The 19247-nt window shown below is 38.0% G+C and overlaps 1 protein-coding gene across 1 annotated transcript in view; it reads right to left on the minus strand.

Annotated features, from left to right (window-relative positions):
• Positions 1-19247, minus strand: part of ADAMTSL1 (ADAMTS like 1) — a gene marked incomplete at both ends in the record, with an annotated part of 188679 nt that overhangs the window by 139771 nt on the left and 29661 nt on the right. The window contains 2 exons of the mRNA XM_080362499.1: positions 7789-8025; positions 18665-18710. Coding sequence (XP_080218625.1) covers positions 7789-8025; positions 18665-18710 — 283 coding nt within the window. The remainder of the gene's footprint in view (positions 1-7788; positions 8026-18664; positions 18711-19247) is intronic.

Here is a 19247-nt window from a genome sequence, read left to right on the forward strand (position 1 = left end):
ACTAGTAACAAGCATGGATGAGAATAGCCTTTAATATTACAGGATGGAAAAATGCAGGCCATATTCTTCTAGGGCATCAGAGATGGTAGGAAAGAGTCCTGGCTTTCTCCTTCCTTCAGAGTGGAGATGAAGGGTCTGAAGAGGGCATGCAAAGAAATGAGGTCCCAAGCTAAGGAAGGACTAGGAACAGCCATGGCCCCAGGTGCCAATTTCTGCAGCAGTGCCCCCAGTGCATCCCACAGCAATGGTCATGGCTCAAGACAGTTTCATGAGCCCTCAAGAGCCTGCTGAGGTGACCACTTAATCTATGTTCTTTAAATCCTTATTTTACCTGTATCAAGCATTTTTACTGTGCCAGTGAGTACAATATCCATTCACCAACACACCAAACACAGTGTTAAGTGTCACTGTTTGTATTTTGGACTGAGTTGGAAAAAGGAAAAGATCCATGCAACAACACTTTGAAGAAGGAAAAGAGACTATGCATCCTGAAATTATGATAGACAGGCAATATAGCATAGTTGTCTATCTAAAGGAGAGCAGATATTTCCATCCTTCTGACATTATGCACCATCCAGTGTAATCTCTGTGGTGAAAAAAATTAGAAAAGCATGCAAGCCTACATAACCATTGAAGTATGCATAAATTTATATATATATAACATAATAACATGGTAAGTATGCAGTGGGAAAATTATATAACAAAATATATCTTTATTGTAAAAAAGCCTGCAAAAAAGTCTATGAAGAAGGATATAGGAAGTGATAGGTGTGGAAGCTTCAAACTCCTGTTCCCATTTCTCACATTTTTTGTATGTTCTTATTTCACCTATTAAATCTACAGACTGTACCAATCAAAACAGCATATGACCATCCAGAAGGTAAATCTCCATTAACAATCAATTACTTCACCTATCACAGATTTAGAACAGCAAATAAATAACATCAAAATAGTAACCAACAGTACTTGATAATCTTTGAAACAAATATGTGTTATTTTGTGAAGAAGCTGTATGAAACTATCCTCAATATACTTCTAGAAAAATATTTTTAACTCACTGCATTCACTGCCTCAGTTTGAGATGCATGATAGCTTTGGAAATTCAACATAGGTTTTTTTGGCTACAATTCTATTGCAATACTGACTTCAAAAATAAACAAGCTGTAGCTATCTATTGCACTCTATTAAATAATCTTTTCTGTTGGGTTTTTTTTTTTTTAACTCTGTAGTTTTCAGCCTGTGTCCACAGTATGCTGGTGTCCATGCACTGACCAATTATGTTACAGGTACTTTTCATTGTCTGTGAAAGGTAACTCAGGTAATTAAGCTTGTTGTCAGCTAACTTGAATTCACTATGCAGCTGAGCACGAGAAAGGTATTAGGAATCAATAAATCAGAAAATTTAAAAGATATGGCTAGTAGTATTTAGTAGTAGAACTGTAAAGAGCAATTTAATACTATCATAAATAATAGACATTAAGTTAAACATTTTTGGGATGCACCTCTCTTTAACAACTTGTAAAACTGAAAGAATGAAATTGAGAAAGTTTTTGGGAGAAGAAACAAAAGTGCTCTTTCCAATCCTGAACAACTGTTTTTGTAGTGACAACCTTACTTAAAGGCCTCATTAGAAATTATCAACTTTTCAATCATTGGAACTAATTATGCTATTAGGGCTATAATATGGTTCATTCTTTTATTCCACCATATATATGAAATAATTTCATGATCTTTAATAAAGATAACAATAATAGCAGTAGTAATAACAATACTCATACAATTAGAATCAGAGTTGGTTTTTCAAGAGCAGGACAGTCTGAGACTGCTGTAAAAGATTATTCCTGGTTTATGCTGAAATAACAGAAAACAAATGTAGACCTCTTTTATCTTGATTCTTTGCAGAAATTTAAAGGAGTCAAGAGGTCTTATGCACCTGCATGCATAAGAAACCAGTCAGTGTTTAACACATCCCTGACATGCATCTCCTCAATTGCTTGGGCTAGTAAGACTGTTTTTGACTCTTTAATAGGCACCATTCAACTAAATATTGCCATTAATTGTAGCATCACTTTTTTTTTTTTTCAAGTTTTTGCAATAAAATTTACACTCTCTTTCAGAGACAGGCTACACTTTTTGCACTTTTTGCCTTTCACAGAATCACAGAATCGACTGGGTTGGAAAAGACCTCGGAGATCATCAAGTCCAACCCTTGGTCCAACTCCAGTCCGTTTACTAGATCATGGCACTAAGTGTCACGTCCAATCTCAGTTTAAAAACCTCCAGGGACGGTGAGTCCACCACCTCCCTGAGCAGGCCGTTCCAATGCCTGACCACTCTCTCTGTAAATAATTTCTTTCTAATATCCAGTCTAAATTTCCCCTGGCAGAGTTTAAGCCCATGTCCCCTTGTCCTATTGCTGACTGCCTGGGAGAAGAGACCAATCCCCACCTGGCTATGACTTCCCTTCAGGTAGTTATAGAGAGTGATGAGGTCACCTCTATTCCTCCTCTTCTCCAGACTAAACAACCTCAGCTCTCTCAGCCTCTCCCCATAGGTCTTATGTTCAAGTCCCTTCATCAGTTGTGTTGCTCTTCTCTGGACCCACTCCAGCACTTCAATGTCTTTCCTGAACTGAGGGGCCCAGAACTGAACACAATACTCCAGGTGTGGCCTCACCAATGCAGAGTACAGGGGAAGGATCACTTCCCTTGTCCTGCTGACCACGCTATTTTTGATACAGGACAGGATTTGACAGGAGATCTTACGTATCTGCACACTTTCAATAGTTAGCCAAAAAGGAGTGTTCTGGTTATGTGCATTTTCTATGTCTAACCTTTCAATGTGAAAATTAAGTAAGCTTTGTAGAGGTTGTAATGATTTTTCAGAGAGAAGGACTCCTGTTGTTCTGTGCTGTGGCCAAAACATTTAAAGTGAGACCCCAGACTACAAACGTTGCTGTGACTTATATTGCAGGCCAAAAACCAACCAACCATCCAAAACAAAACACCAACCATAGAAGACCACCAAAAAAACAAAACAAAACAAAACACAAAAACCCCAACAACAACAAAACCAAAACCTAAAACACAAAACCAGCCACACCAGAAAGAAAAGTACGTGAAAATAATAAATGTCTGTGAGACTGGAGAGGAGGCAGCAATTCTCTGTGGACAGGGAAACTGCCATATTTTCACTTTCCTGGTTCCTGTGAAGCTGGGAACCCTGGGCTGGCGAGGAGAAAAGGAGAGCTGAGGAGGAGGGCCATTCTACATATGTAAATAAGAGACTGCCCAGACTGCAACATCTGGTCCATGAATGTTACTCCAGGGAAGCAATGCTCATTTACATCAGATGAGGATTTGGCTGTGCTATTGATACAAACTGGTTTTTGGAAACACTGAACAGCATCTTCCTTTCTGGACACAAATTTATTAAATACCATAATAGCTATTTTTAAAAAAAAATCTGATGTAAATACAGCAACATGCAGATTCTGCCATTAGTACTGGAGAAAGAAGAAGCCTTTGATAATTCTTCATCGCCCACCTTAGAAAGCAAAAACTGATCTTGTTCTTCTTTGCCAGAATAAGGGAAGGGGGGAAGGGGGGAAGGGGGGAAGGGGAAAGGGAAGGGGAAGGGAAAGGGAAGGGGAAGGGAAAGGGAAGGGGAAGGGAAAGGGAAGGGGAAGGGAAACGGAGGGGAGGGGAGGGGAAAGGGAAGGGGAAGGGAAACGGAGGGGAGGGGAGGGGAGGGGAGGGGAGGGGAGGGGAGGAGAGGGGAGGGGAGGGGAGGGGAGGAGAGGAGAGGAGAGGAGAGGAGAGGAGAGGAGAGGAGAGGAGAGGAGAGGAGAGGAGAGGAGAGGAGAGGAGAGGAGAGGAGAGGAGAGGAGAGGAGAGGAGAGGAGAGGAGAGGAGAGGAGAGGAGAGACAAATTGCTTATACTGCATTATCAATGGGGCATACTGTATCCTTTGGGATACAAAGATTACATCTGAGAAATAATTTGTATTTCTTTAAAAAAGAAGAAATAATAAAAAGGACTAAAATGACACAGATATCTGTATAGAAATGAATTTAAAATGGTTAGGAGGAAAAAGATAATTAAGAAGAAATAAAAGACATTACAAAAAGAGTTTTTCTTTCAAAAAATGATGTTCTGTTATCTATGGATTTTAAAATAAAACTCCAGAAAGAAAGAAAATAAAGCTCATAAATGATTTCTTGTTATTTTTTTTAGGTGTTTTACACAAAGAAGAGTGGCATGATATAGCCCATCTCTTAGTGGAAGATAAATACATTTATGCTTATGTAATATGGGGGCAGGCAAGGCACTCACAGCTTGTGTGATTTCTGGACTGGCACAGTCATGTGTACCACCCTATGCCATGAGGTGTGTGTAACACTGAATGAGCAACTGCATAACCTCTCACACACCTTACCTATGTAAACAAAAATAATTTAAACATATTTTTTTAGAATGTCTAACCATTCAGGGATATGGCTTGTTCTATACACAATGCTGGCTTTGCTTGTCCTGAATACAATCAGAAGTATCTTCTGACTTTAACTGGTAGGTGGCCAGGTGACTTCAACTCAATAACTAGTAATTAAACAAAGACTTATAGATATGCCACTAAGCTACTAATAATTCTAAACCTCCAGACAATATGAAAAATGAAAGGATGAATATGAGAGCGGGTTCTTGTAATTTCCAAATGTTTCATCTTGTGAACAAATGTGACAAGAGAAGTGAAAACCAGCACCTTTTAATCGGGAAAAAGTACTGATACACACAGAAGGCAAGACAACTAACTCCTGATTTCTGCCATTAATAACCTCAGGAACAATTTGTGAGCACACTTTGTGGGCACAACTTGTGGGCACAGGCTAGCCCATATCTTGTATAGGAAGAAACAGCCCTGCAGTTCATTCAGACAGTTGAAACAATTGTTTGATCCACTGGGAAAAAAAAAACCACTATGTCTACATACGCATACACTGACCTTAATGCCACTTTAATTATTTCAGGATTCTTGCACAGAGTGTAATTGAATAAGCATGCTTATATGTTTATATATATATATATATGTGTAATATATATATGTCATATATATTTGTGTATATACATATATGCTTTTATGGTTGGACTTGATGACCTTGAAGGTCTCTTCCAACCAAATGATTCTATGATTCTAGAAAAAGTTCCTTCTTTGTTGCCACCTGCAGTGTAAAAAAATCATACCTAGGAGTGCAATATCAGAACATACTATGAAATTCCAAATACTGCTCTGTAATAAAGACCCAGTTAAATAATACTTGGATCAATGCAAGCCCACTAGGTTGGCAAACTTAGAAGTTGCTTTCAGTAGTTTTGTTCCGAGCAATCCAGATAATATACCTCTTCAACACTGAGATAGTGTAATTCTTGGAAAGAACCTGTTAACCAATGTAATTCCACTTTTAATCTTCAGGACCTTAGACCGAATGCAGTCTCAGGAGGCTGCATTTTTTGCAGTTGTGACAAACCATATCTTCATATTGTTACAGCAGTCTGCTGCACTGTCCCAAATCAGGCAGACACATCACAAAAATCTTGGTGAATCTCCAGGACCATTGTGAACTCTCACAAACTAGTGAGACCTGTGACTGTTATGTTTAGAGTGTGTTAATAATTTTAGGTAAGTGATAGCCTGCAGCTACTATTACAAAAGCATATCTTCTAAAATAATATTTTGTCTCCTCTGAAATTTACATATCTTCACTACGCTTACAAAAGAAATCTTAGTCACACATATGTTACAGAGCAAGAATTCTCCTTGTTGTTCTTCCGTGCTACTGCTGTTTCCCATTCTTTTAAAAGGTCCTTTATAGAGACCGTGGAAGAATGACACTTTCAAAGAAGGTTCCCCATTAATTCTGAGAAATTTCATACTGTTTAACTTTCTGGACTGCTTAGGTAGTATTAGCCATTGCTGTGATGGATAGTAAAGCACTTGTCCTAAAGTAAACAATTAGGCCAAATGTAGTTATGAACTTTCTAATACAGTACCTCTACTGTCAGAAAGATTAGATTGGCTAGCAGACATGCACTGTGACAAGAATACTTCGAGCTGTTTTAAACTTAACACACCCAATGATATAAAATTATTCACTGTGAAGAATGCAGGAGGAGCATTTGTATCTTAATTTATTTTTTTGTCTATCCTCAAAAATGATGCAGTAATTGTAAACTACATGGAAAATGTACATGAAGAAACTGGATGCTGAACAGCATGAAAAACACAGATTTTGTTCATGCATTAAAAATTATTCTACACTATTCTCTAGGGTATTGAAGGAAGGAGTTAGTTTAACTGAAATCCCCCAGGGACTTTAGTGCTAGTGTACTTGTCTGTTTTCAAAATACTTGCCTTAGCCACAGAGACAGTTAAGAAATACCATCAGTCCTCATAATTGTAATAGTGCAGGTATCTTCAGTCTTCCAGAAGTAAGAAATGTCATGAGAATGCAAATGTATTTGTTTTAGTAATGAATGCTTATGAGCACTGTTCCTAAGGGAAGGCTTCATATTGGACCAAAACAGAAGTCAGCTTGACACACAGCCTGAATGCACTGCTCCTAATTTCCAGGCCACTACAGGCAGAATACTTTGAATCATTTTCCCACCCAGATTACTGAGCCTCCGGTTAAGTTTTTTAAAGACTAGTAAACACAAAAGAAGACTGAAATTAGTCTGTCTCATTAGGCAATCTGGAATTTTCAGAAACTAGTGCACTCAGCTGAGGTCAAGAGGTCTAGATGATGCCTTCTGCAGAACATAAATGAGATTAGCCCTGTAACTGACTACTTTGTCTCATTTGCTGCAGGACTGCTTCTGGCTCAGAACAGAAAAATCAATGAGAAAGGAAACATGGAGGAAAGCTTCCAAAGGCATAAAAAGTGGCTGAAAATACACTAGAAAGCCAACAAGACGTTGAGTCCACATAGGTTTTGGGGAGGCTGGGCACTGAAACACAAGTCTAGACACAATATTTTCTGAGATTCAGATGTGCTCAGTACTTAACAGACATGGTGCAAACGCTCTCCTCGCCATCATCCTATAGCCTACATGTGGTTCAGGAGACTGAAGTCTGATGTGGATAGATTCAGAAGAGTAGCAATATATAAGTAAAAGCACTAAAGTAATACAAAACCAAATTAGGTTGTCAATAAGTTGTTTGAATTATCAATAAATCTCCATGTGCTGTGAAATAAAGGGTTAAAAAGTCCTCGTATCTCACTTTAACAAACACAGAAGCAGAGGCCCAAGGAGATGCGGCAGCTTGCTTAGTCCTGTAGCAAATCTATGGCAGATTTTCCAGTTTAGTCCCTCATCTACTGCTATATAATTTGTGACTTACAGGGAGCAATAATCCTCAAAGATAATGTAATTTTGTAGACTTGGAAAGCATTTGTATATACAAATTAAAAGCTAAAACATTATTTTCCTACAATGCTTTAAAATGGGATCTTCTACTGGAGTTAACTGTACAAAATAGTTTGAAAACCGAAAATATGTTCCACAACAAAAAACCCAAGGAAAGACCATAAAGTGAGAAAATAACCTTTGAAATTATACACCTCTTCCAAACAAGGTAGCAGAAGCCAGCTTAAGAGAATGAAAAGATACGATTAAAATTAAGAACCTAAGATGACACAAATATGGAGGAGAAGAGAAAGTGAGCATGTGAGAGAGATGTGAGGGGAGGAGTCATGAAGAAAGGTGTTAGGGTAGGGCCTCTCTCCTTACCTGGCACAAGCCACTGATGCACATGTCCAGGGATTCAGTGTAGCACCGGGTCCCATCCAGAACCTTTGGTGCCAGCTCCACAACCAGAGCTGCTCCTCTGGCCTGGCACTTGAGTGAACATGGGTTGTCGGGGTCATTAGAGATGGGGAGCCACTCGTAAAACTGTCCCTGGTACTTGACATCGTTGTGAGCGGAGCACTGCTGGGCACGAAAATCACCTGCTTCTGGTGGGCAGTCCTGCAAAAAAGAAAGAATAAAAGGTCAGAAGGTCTATTTGGGACAGCCAGTTGCAGTATCATGCAGCCAGCTCTGCTCCACAGCTGCCAGATGTTGAGAGTTTTTTTGTTTAGACAAAGACGACTGATTGAAATAGCTGCAGCTACACATAATTTAACTGGATAATTACATCTTTCTTTCTTCTTTCCACAAAAGTATTGAAAGAACATCAAGACCATGTGTAAATATGCTTGGGACAAGAAACGCACTGTACGTGTCTTAACCACAGCCCCCAAATGCTCTTGCTAAATCTCTTTCCACTTGTGCACATATGCAGAGAAGTGTGTGTGCATGGCCACTCACTTGCATCCAACTTTTCCTCTTCGTTTGAAGAGAAAGAAAAAAGAAATATGTTATTTAATTGCTTGTTTATTTAAGCTCTCTACACTAGCTTTTTTTCCCCCTTCAGTGACCTAAATCAGTTGGTAAGGCAACAAGAATCAGAAAAACTAAATATATATTTGCATTTCTTTAACCTAAGACTTCATAACTTGCACAATTGGGAAACTTACTATTATTTTGCTGGGAAGGCCTTTAAATTAAAGTCCCTTTGGTAATCCTTCAGGAACTTTGTGAGAAATACAAACCTTCCTCTGAACTCAGTACAGCTGATAAAATAAACAAAGACCACTCATGCTACTTTAAGTCTCTTCCTGATGAGAACATGAGGTTTTTCTTACACACATATACTTTCTTGCCATCATTTAGCACCAAAACCCATTAGTCAATTTCTCAAGAGAGCAAGAAGAGCTTCAAAATCATGAGATTTCAGGCAAAACAAACATGAGTTGTTTTTATCTCCTCTCTAGTTTTTGATCCTTGAAGAATGATATTTCAAGTTCTCCTGTGCAAGCAACCACAAAGGCTAGAAGTTCGTTGTGGTTGTTTTTAGAAGGAACCTGAATTTCTCACATAATTATGGGAATAAAAGAGATAAGCTTTAGGAAAAACAGTAAATATAATGAAAACTGACAAAACCTCAAAATCTTGCCAATATGACTGCCTCAGATTATTAAGGTCCCACAGTCCTCCACGTTGTTGTTGTAAGGGAATCTGTTCCTCAATAATATTTGGTGAAATACCAGGTGAAATCAATACCTGTTATATCCTTTCCTTGAAGACTGTAACTTTTTAATAGAGAAATGCAAATGTCAATTATAGACTTAATAGGGAAGGATTTTCATATATGTATACCCACATAACTAGACAATATACTTACAAGATGCCTATATTCTCTGTTTGTCATCCAACTACTTAATCATATAGAAATTCAAGTATGTTTAATGGCAACCTTATTCACAGAGTTTTTATCCTCCCAGATAGGGAAGTCTTGCTGCTATTGAGGCAAAATATCTCTTCTTAGCTTTAACTAATCATCTCTGTTTCTCAGACTTTTTTCTACACCTTTATTCACTAACACTTTCCTGCTTCTTTTCAATAGGGCAATTTATTACAGTTTTCAGCACAAATGGTGTGGGGGGTGCCTGTCACTTTATGAAATTAAAGGATCATTGTTTAGTATTAAGGTCTGAAATGAAACCTGTCTTAAAAATCAAGCTTTCAAACCTCCTCTTGAAGCAAACTGATAGAATCTGGGGTAGCACATGTGACCTCTCTTTCACTGTGTAGTGGCAATGTGGTTATGTCCATTTTGTTTGAATGTTGAATGATGTTGGATCATACCACTCTAAACAGTTCTTATAGTGATCTATACACACATACAAGCCACAGCCTTAAGCCACAGATCTTTAGCTAATTTCCTTTGCACCGTGAGAGCAAATTTTCAGTTGATTTGCTTTGTATTTGAGTGTGATGCAGTCCAAAAGTAACGGGGTCAAGCTCCACACAAAAGTTCTGCTAAGCACAAGTGAACAGTGTTCCTGCTACAAAAGGTTAAATGTAGTAAGGTGTAAGAGGAAAAAGGAACTTGGGCTAAATCCTGTTGTAGAAAAATACATATCAAAGAGCAATAATCCATAGCTCATTCATCCTTTTCAAAAGTGGAGGTTGAAAGTCCAAGCTCGTAACTGGAATTTTACTGCTCCAGGGCTTAGACAGCAGACAGTTTTTCTATTCATACATTATGAAAGATTTAAAATAAAAGTAAAATGTTGTAATTTTGGAAGTATTTCAGTTTGATTTTAAAACCTCCACGAAAAATTAGCGGCAATTGGGCCCTTTTTGTTATCTGGGCAAACTGTTAATGCAGGACAAAGTTTGGACAGCAACACAGAGTGAAGAGAGCAGAAAAATATGTGGGAATTTCATTATTCCTCTATAGCCCTCTATAGCTATGTAATTAGAGAAAAAGTGGTCTTTATGTTCTGCTTTTAAACAGAGGATGAACAAGACAGTTACAGCTTGACCCAAGATCTGGTTTAGCTCTATTTTCAACTAGAAAGGAGACAAGCAAAGAGGAACACTGTGGTCTTATTTCCTGCCACAAAACCTTCTGATGCATACCCTTCTCTGATTTTTTCTGTCCATAAATGAATACAGTCAGGTCTATTGGCTTGGCTTAGGCTTGTTGCAGAGATCCAAGCCAACTCTCTTGTTTGGTTCAAGCTTGGCTCTGCCTTTGAAACCTCCTGGCTTGCAATAGCTTTATTTTTACAAAGACAGAAAGGCCCAATAAAGGACATGACATACAGAGTTCATAATCCTGCTTTGTACAGAATTCAATACTATGTTTGTTGTGTTGGATTTTATTTTTAAATCAAAGACAGAAAAAATGTACAGTCAACATAACAAGATTTCAGGACACGGCAGGTGACCAGGACCAATGTTAAATACTTCCAGTCTTTAATATCATGATAAAAATAAAACAATGGATTTAAATAGTAGAGCTTGTGTTTAAAAGTTTTCATGTGAAACTTGAAGCCATTCAAAGAATATATTCAAGCAGTGAGAAATGCAGACATGCATACTTATCCTGGCACATGGATATGAAAAAGGGTCACAGTCTGGCTCACCACTTTCCTACTCCTGAAATCGTGAATCCTAAATCTACCTGAAGGCCTTGAAGATCCCTTTTGCTTACAGCAAACTTTCCTTCCAGTTAGGAAAGCATATGTACTTGCACCTACACACATAATACCTGCATAACCTGTGTAACATTTGTTTATACCAAAACAGATAATGTTAAGAAAAGTAGTGGTCTGAATGTTACCCATCATTAGGCACAGGTCACTGAGACTGAAAAAGCAGGAACTGTATAGAACTTGGCACTACTTATTAATCTCTCATCCGTGGTGGTTTTTTGGCTTTTTAAACTTACTATTTATTGTTTGTATTATATGTCAGTGGGAATCAGAGCCTCTTAGTGCTGAGTTTTGTGCGATCAGATAATGAAAGACAGATATAAGCTCACAGCCTATAAATGAGAATTCGAGTTGCTGAAATAACAGATAAGGCAAAGCCAGTGTTTTGCTGCATATTTTTTTTCAAGCAGCAAATTGTTATTTTGTTCTGAACACTTTGCACACCTTTAAATAAGAGTGCCGTTTTGAGGCAATCTTTGTGTGCCTCATTTCTACAGTGCTGGCTCTTGGACTTAAGAAACTATAGACACTAAGCCCACAAAGTCTTTTCCTCTTTTAAAAAAATCAGACTGCTTTGGGTATGGGCATGAGGCTTGGTGGAAGGGGATCCTCTACAGCTGCCAGCTAGCACTGTGTCATTGGCCTGAGTAAAATTCTATTTTACTCCATGTAAGAGTCTGATCCTGGAAGCTATCTACCAGTATGTAGTTTGTCTTCCCGCACAACAGATGGACAGACAAGGGTGTGCCCACACTTCAAGCCAGACAGAAGTCACAGGCAAGTCAGTGTAGCAGTGAGCCCAAGCTAGCATATCTTTTCATGGGTTTTGTAGTTCTGTGAGGTATTTTGCTAATCACATCTGCATGGCCTTTATTTTGGCTTGGAGCATGTGGTGGCACGGGTATCTGGACACAAAAGCACTACAGTCCTGCTCCAGGCTACTCCAGCCTTGGTGCTATATTCAAATATTAACAGTTTTGTTTTCTTTTGGAAATTATCTCTTGGCCCCTGCAGACATGAGGTACTGTTGCCTTGGCACTCCTTGAAGAATCAGAAAGAACTAATAAACCTGAAAGTTTCATCTAAGTCCATTTATCTTGAAGTTTCCTCTACAGCAAGACTTCTTAGGAAAGAAAATTTCCAGTGAATAGGAAACAACTGTTCCTCTTCTAACTCTGTAAGTCCTATATGGCTCCTTCATGACCTTTAGCTTGTGAAGGTTCATGAGATATTCTTAAAAAACTGAGCCTGTGCTGGATACCTATAATCTCTGTTCATCCTATCAGGTCAAGATTTCCTCCACTGAAATGAAAAGATATATCATTTTAAAGATGATCAGAAACCCCTTTGATGTATGTAACCTACTTTAAAATAAACACACGAGTTTCATCTTTACCTCTTAGGCAGCTAATCCTGGCCATATTATTATGGCTACATTTGCTTCTTCACATCCAATTTTTTTTTTTTTTTTTTTTGACTTGACCTCCTATTCGACCCTATTGCAATTCATAAGGTCCATGGAGTTTTGCCATGTTTGAATCTCATTCAAAACAATTTCAATTAATCAACAAACCAGTGGAAAAGATAAGATGAATCCCAGATGTCCCTTGATGGTGATAGGTAGATCAGATTTCATGGGACAAAAGAGGGTCAGGCTTTTTAAAGTTTACTTAGTGGGTGAAATGTGGAAGATCATATCTAAGCTGCGATAGGTGGAAACAGTCATGGAACCTTAGAACAGTTTACAATATATGTGCTTGTATATTTGCAGAGGCCAAGAATGATTTACTATACCTGGAGCTTTTCCTCTGTGCAAAAAATGACTAACAACTGGACTACTCTGTGCAGCATCTGACAGAACAGTTTATTGAACCAGTTCCATGTAGTACGCACAACGTCACAGCCACACCGATTTACCCGCAAAGAAAGAAAGCCTGAGGTCCTCAAGTAGCGGTTTGCTCGAGACTAAATAAGAGCCTTAGATAGAACTACAGAGATTGGAGAGCTAGGGATTTAAGAGAAACTCCACTCAGCCTTGAAGCCTTGTTGAGTGCCCGGCTTGAATTGAGATTCTTGCAGGCAGATTTTTAGTCCTGTGAACTTCTAAATAGGTCAGAATCATGCTTAGCTGCATAGATCAAGAGGGTTTCATACTCTAGCTTTCTTTGACAAGCCCAAGACACTCCAATATCTGACATGCATGGGAGAAATAATAACAAAGTAAACGGGGGAGTATCAGCAGATGCTTCTACTCAGTGTAAAATAAACACGGAGTGGAGACAAGGGCTGAAACAGTCAGGGAAGAATAAATCAAAACCTCAATTAGGAATATTTTTTAAAATCAATTTTTGACAAAAAAGACATTTTTTTAAAAGTATGTTCATATTTTTGGCAAGTAATTCCATATGCAGTATTTCATGCCATTTAGAAATTTTGTTTGTTCATACCTTTTAAATTTCAGAGTAAAGTGTTTGAATTAAATACAGTAACTTTTATTTCAGATTGAAAGACATCCACATATTTCAGTTAAAAGCTAATAGAAGTACACAGTATTAGAGTACGCTTTCCTGAAAGCACCATGTATGCCCCACTAGTGATCAAAAAGAGATATTAAAATTAAAAAAAAATAAATTATTAACCAAACTAGTGAATTTAAATCATTGAATCATCCAGATTCCTAAAGGGTCCTGAACAAAGTCCTGAAATGCTACTGTCAGGGAAGTGATTAAAGTTCTTTGGTCTACAAAGATTCTTGATGCATTTACTAGAATGATAGCAATGTTGTGGGGTTTTTATTTATTATTATTAATGGTCAAAGATTCACAGGTCTGCTTGCTGAGAAAATAGCAAATCTGGAAGTCAAAGCTGCTGCCACTAGCAATTTACTAAAAGCACTTGTTTCCAAGTATGAAGAAATAATTCCTAGATGACACAAAAAGGTTTTAAAATGCACCCATTCATAAATAAGATGGCAGTTATTAAAATCCAGCATTTTGAAGAAGAGTCTGTAGTTATAATAAATTATCTAAGTCTGAAGGAATTTCCACTTAAACAGCAAACTGACATTAAGTAAATCTGGTGTTAGTAAGGAGATATATGTAGTGCTTATCCTTTTTTTTAAAAAAAAAAAATCCTGCATACAAAGTTTTGATTGCAAAAGACTTCACATAGAGTAGAAAAAGTAAATCTTGTTAATCATTTTTGTAGCTCTGAAAAAATTCTACCTGGCGATGACGATTCTTACACACACAAGCCAATGCCTTTGAGAGTTACGCACTTATATGGAAATTTAGGTTTGACATTTTCTGGGATTTCATGAATGGATAGAAGATAGCATCATGTTTTCGGAAGTAAGACAGGCGATATCAGTGCTGGTACATACAAAATGCAGCATAAGCTGATAAGAAACAGGGATGGAAGTAGCTTGTCTGAATGCAAGCCAAAAAATGGAGGATGTCATTACATATGGTATTTCAGCCAAGAAAAGAAAGTGAGGTATATGTAAAAAAGAGTTGCAGGTGGTGTTTATGAGTTTTGGTGGTCTGATTAATGGGATCTACCATCTCCAAATTTTGTCTTAGGCTTAATGGAACTGTTCTAAACTTTGTTTTAGTAACAAAGTAACTGCAGCTTCCAGTATTGTCTATTTTCATGCCAAACAGCAAAATCTCGAGAGCAGCTTTATACGTAGTGTTCATTATCATATTGGTAGGTATAAGCAAGTAAATACAAAAAAGCAAGCTTATTTGGGAGTGAAGTGCCAGGCTTATGCATCTCATTTCTCTGGTCTGATTCACAAATAAGTGCAATAAAAGGAAACAGATCATGGCAAATAAAAATGTTTTTAAGCACAAAAAGAAGTTTGATAATTAAGGAAGATGAATAGAGAAGGCATGAATACAGAACACATTCCAACAAACATCCTTCTGATAGATTTGTATGTGAATGGCAGAAAAGAGCATAGTGGCAGAAGGACTGAAAAAGAGAGAGGAAAAATGATATCCTTGTACAAAAGCTGGAGAGAATGTGGCAACTGATGAGAACGTGCACAAAGAAGGAACAGATTGTGAGCTAGCTTGAAGAAAAAAAAAAGACAGAAAAACCAGAAAACTAGTAAAAAAATCCTACTTGCAGTTTGGAAGTATTTTTGTTTATTTTGCATCATGTTTAGTGTAACAACCCAGATAGATAGAAAAACATGTTTTCATTGCATTCAGAGTAGCTTCCTAAAGAAAAATAATTTAGGCCCTCTCTCCCGCCACGATTATGTTCTAAAACGACTGGAAATATACTTTGAGTCAGTATGAATAGTCGGAAGAAAAAAAACCAACCAGATGTAATTCAGCCCTAAATCATCTTCAGATTTCCCCATTCCTCTTTCACTATTTACACATGTGGCCTCATACCCAAAATCTTTCCAGTTTCTGATCAACACCAGGCGATGCAAGCGCTGAACATACTAGACTGGATTTGCTCTTTTAAGGACTGCTCAGAAGCTTTATAGACAGTGGTATCAGTCTTTATAACAGTCTATATTATGCAAAAAGGTTCGGCCTCCCTAGAATAATGCAGGCCACTGAAGAAACAGACATGCCACTCTCTCCCTCTTGCCTCTCTTTTTCTTTATCTCATTCTTTCCCCCTATCCCCTTGTAATTTAATTTCAGGATGAATTAAAACCAGCTGTAGCAAAAGCTTGCAAATGATAGTGCCTATGAAAATGTGTTCATTGCCAGATTCTAAGTATTCTTCCCATTCTCCAGTTTCACCTTTGAAATCGTTTGCTTTTAGTGTGCTTTTAGTGTATGTGACTACCCATCCTCTCCTGTAGGAGGATAGTCATATAAACAAACACATGTCAGTTAACAAAATAATAGTTTGCAGAAAATAGAAAGATTGTTTTTGTTTGTTTGTGTGTTTGTTTTTATCAACATTGGTCTCCATGTTATGCACTAGCTGATGGCAATGAAAACTTGTATTTCAGTACTCACTGATTTCCACAAGAATCAAAAAGGAATGTTGCACAATGCATGAGAGGTAGCTCCATTTGGAAGGGTGAAATGGTGGAATTTATTCTCATTTTCCTTTAAAGCAACAGACTGTCTTCTAACAGATGAAAATTTAGGTGTCATTGATCCTGATTTTCATTGTCTTTGTGGATGAAATCTTAAAAGGCAAACCGTGAGATAAGAAAAATACACACAGCATTGTGTGCCTCTTCCAGTGCAGAATTCCACAACAAGCCATGGGATTAATGAATTGTTTCCAAGAGAAAATATGTGTGTATGTGTGCTTGGATTTTGAAGACAAAGAGAAAGTATACAATTTTTTTTTTTTTTTCTACACTGAAAGAAACAAACAGTATTTCAGTGGTACGGCTACACAATTGAGCAACAAAATGGATTTCAAGGCAAAGATGCATGTCCAGGGCTCCCAAACCACTTCAGATTTCCACACACAAGCTATTTCAATTTGTATCTCACCCCAGAAACATGGGGCTGAAGACCACCAGAGCTGTGGCAGGTTCCTACAAGTTCTGATACTGCTCATGGTGGCAATGCCCTTGCAATGACTAGTATTGTGAATGCTGGTGCACAATCTCTCAGATAAGTAAAGATAAATGGAAGTGCTTAACATCTGAATCAAAGACTCAATGTACTTTAAGATGTATTTGGAGGTCCTGGTCAGAGTATGATGAAGTTAGAAGCTTGAGAATAGTTTGATTTATTGCTAGGTTTGCAAATTTTACAAAAATAAACAAATGAAAACTCATTTAATCCTTTTATTAAGCAATAGACCAATGCAGCACAAGCTGTTCTTCACCCTCTCTGAAAAAAAAAAAAAAAAAGGGGTTAAAATGATAAATGCAGTCCTGGGTCTTCATAATTAAGTGGCACTGATTTCAGCATAGCAAAGTACCTTGAAAGTTTCAGCTTGAATTATTTGGTATGAAATAATTAAGAGAGTTCTGCAGCTGCATGTCTCACTGCTATGTTGGAAAGTCTGGAGCCAGTATAGCCAAATACAACGTATGCAAAGGAATCGCCTGACAAAACTATGCAAAGTTTTATTTTGAAGGAAAATTGTTCAGGTGCACATTTCCAAAACAGAACCTAGGCTAAAAAAAACATTTTGAAAATGATTCCTTATCTTGGAAAGTTAAGCTCAACTATTCCAAAATAAGAAATACGACACAGGTAAAAATCCCCAGGCTCTCATCAGGGTGATCCAGGAACAACTAATGGCGGCAGAGCAGAATGATAATTTGTCTCACTGCTCTTACCATACAAAACGACAGGTCAGAGGAGAAGAAGACTGTCACAATGTGCATGCATTCACAGATCGAAATAAAACTGATGGGTCTAGTTGTAGTCTGATTAGCCTTTAACAGCATATATATATATAATATATACAATTTGTGTGTGTGTGTCATATTCCACAGAGCTACAGCATGCAACCTGACTGACACAAATCAACCTTCCCATTCCCTCCATGGTTGTGGTTTAGCACAAGTGTCTCAGAGATGGAAATTGGACCATTAATCAGACAGCAGACCTATTTATTGACTGCTCTAGTTGTTGCCAGTTAGTGAAGCAGATGTCTAGACTGATGAGATATTTCAGGAACGCAAAGGATACATTCACAACAAATTTCAGAGGAGAAAGTGTGAGAAATCTTACTGCATGAGAGACTATAACTCAGATAGAAGCAGTTTCTTTCATTGTGAACTGTGGTCTGTTGAAGAAAATATAAGCTAAATATGAGGGAATGTATTCTTTCTTTTAACTTAAACTTTTAAACTTTTTTAGACAAAGCACCTATTGAAAAGCTTCTGAATATGTCCCTATCAGGCATGAGAAAGCTTGGCCCAGAGCACGTTTGATTTCATTTTCCATCTTTACTGGTAAAACTGACATTTCTCCATGTAATTTGAGAGCTTTTACTATTCTTGGCACCCAATAAAACTTTCCATATGAAAGCCTTTATTTCAATTTTCACTAGTGAAAACACACTTTCACTCTGGTGAGCACGGAAGTTGAAGTTTCTTATTTTATTGTATTGAAAACTATATTCAGTATATACATAGAAAAAGCAAGTGCCTTTGGAAAGGCCAAAACACTGGTGTAAGCTATATAAAACTGCTCCTCTAAGACATGCAACAGAATTCCAATACTGAGAGGGCACAGGTAAACAGAAACATATATCTCTCACTAACTTGCATTCAGTCCTTAACAGCTTAATCCTCCAGCCTGACAGACTGCCCAATATGAACCAGCTGGTACCAAAGTAATACTGGAAACATGAGTGGTCTTTGATTCTGCCTGGGGTGTTGTAAAGAGCAACTCTGAAGTTTCACTGACACACATTGGAAAGGCTGTGATTGCAATCCCTTCCAAACGGTTTTAGCGTGATGCTATGTTACAATCTCTCAGGCTTTTCAAGAAATTGGCAAAGATTTGCCTGAGATTCTGTGTTATGAAAGCAGTTTAGATAGCTACAGTGTAATATAGACATGACTGTCATATATGATGATTTGTATAATATCAAAGCTATACTTACCACATTGCTGCATGTCCTGTACCGGATGTTTCGCCCCTCACAGGTCCTGCATACAAAAAGTCAAAAACAAACCCAAAACCATTAATAGCTGAATATAAAAAGTTTGCATAAGGTTTACTGCATCAGCAAATTTCCTACAAAGATCTCTCAATCATCTATTTTGCTACCAACCCTCTTCCACAAAGTAAAAGACTCTCCATCCCTGTACAGGTATGGAGGTGTCAATTCTACAACTCTCCAGTTTTCTTACCTCTGCCTCAAAAATGAGTTTCTAGAAGGTGGCATCAGTTGGAGGTTGGAGGCTAGAGTACAGGACTTAGATGAAAATCAACACATGAATCCCATTAATAGTGCCCTGTGTCTCCCAGCTACCCACAACAATTTCGGAAGGGCGCAGCTCTGCACCCACCCAGGCACACACCTTGGCGCTGACACAGCCTGAGTGGTCAGGCTTTCTCTGCTGAGGAACAACCTCAAGAGGAAGAACACCTGCCTGCAGTGGCGTGAAATGACAAGCTAGCAGAACAGAGCTTTTTCCCAGTTTGACACGAGGGGAGAAGGTGAGCATAAAACTTCCCCCTGA

The sequence above is a fragment of the Nesoenas mayeri genome, assembly GCF_963082525.1.
Source record: "Nesoenas mayeri genome assembly, chromosome: Z".
Lineage (NCBI taxonomy): Eukaryota > Metazoa > Chordata > Aves > Columbiformes > Columbidae > Nesoenas > Nesoenas mayeri.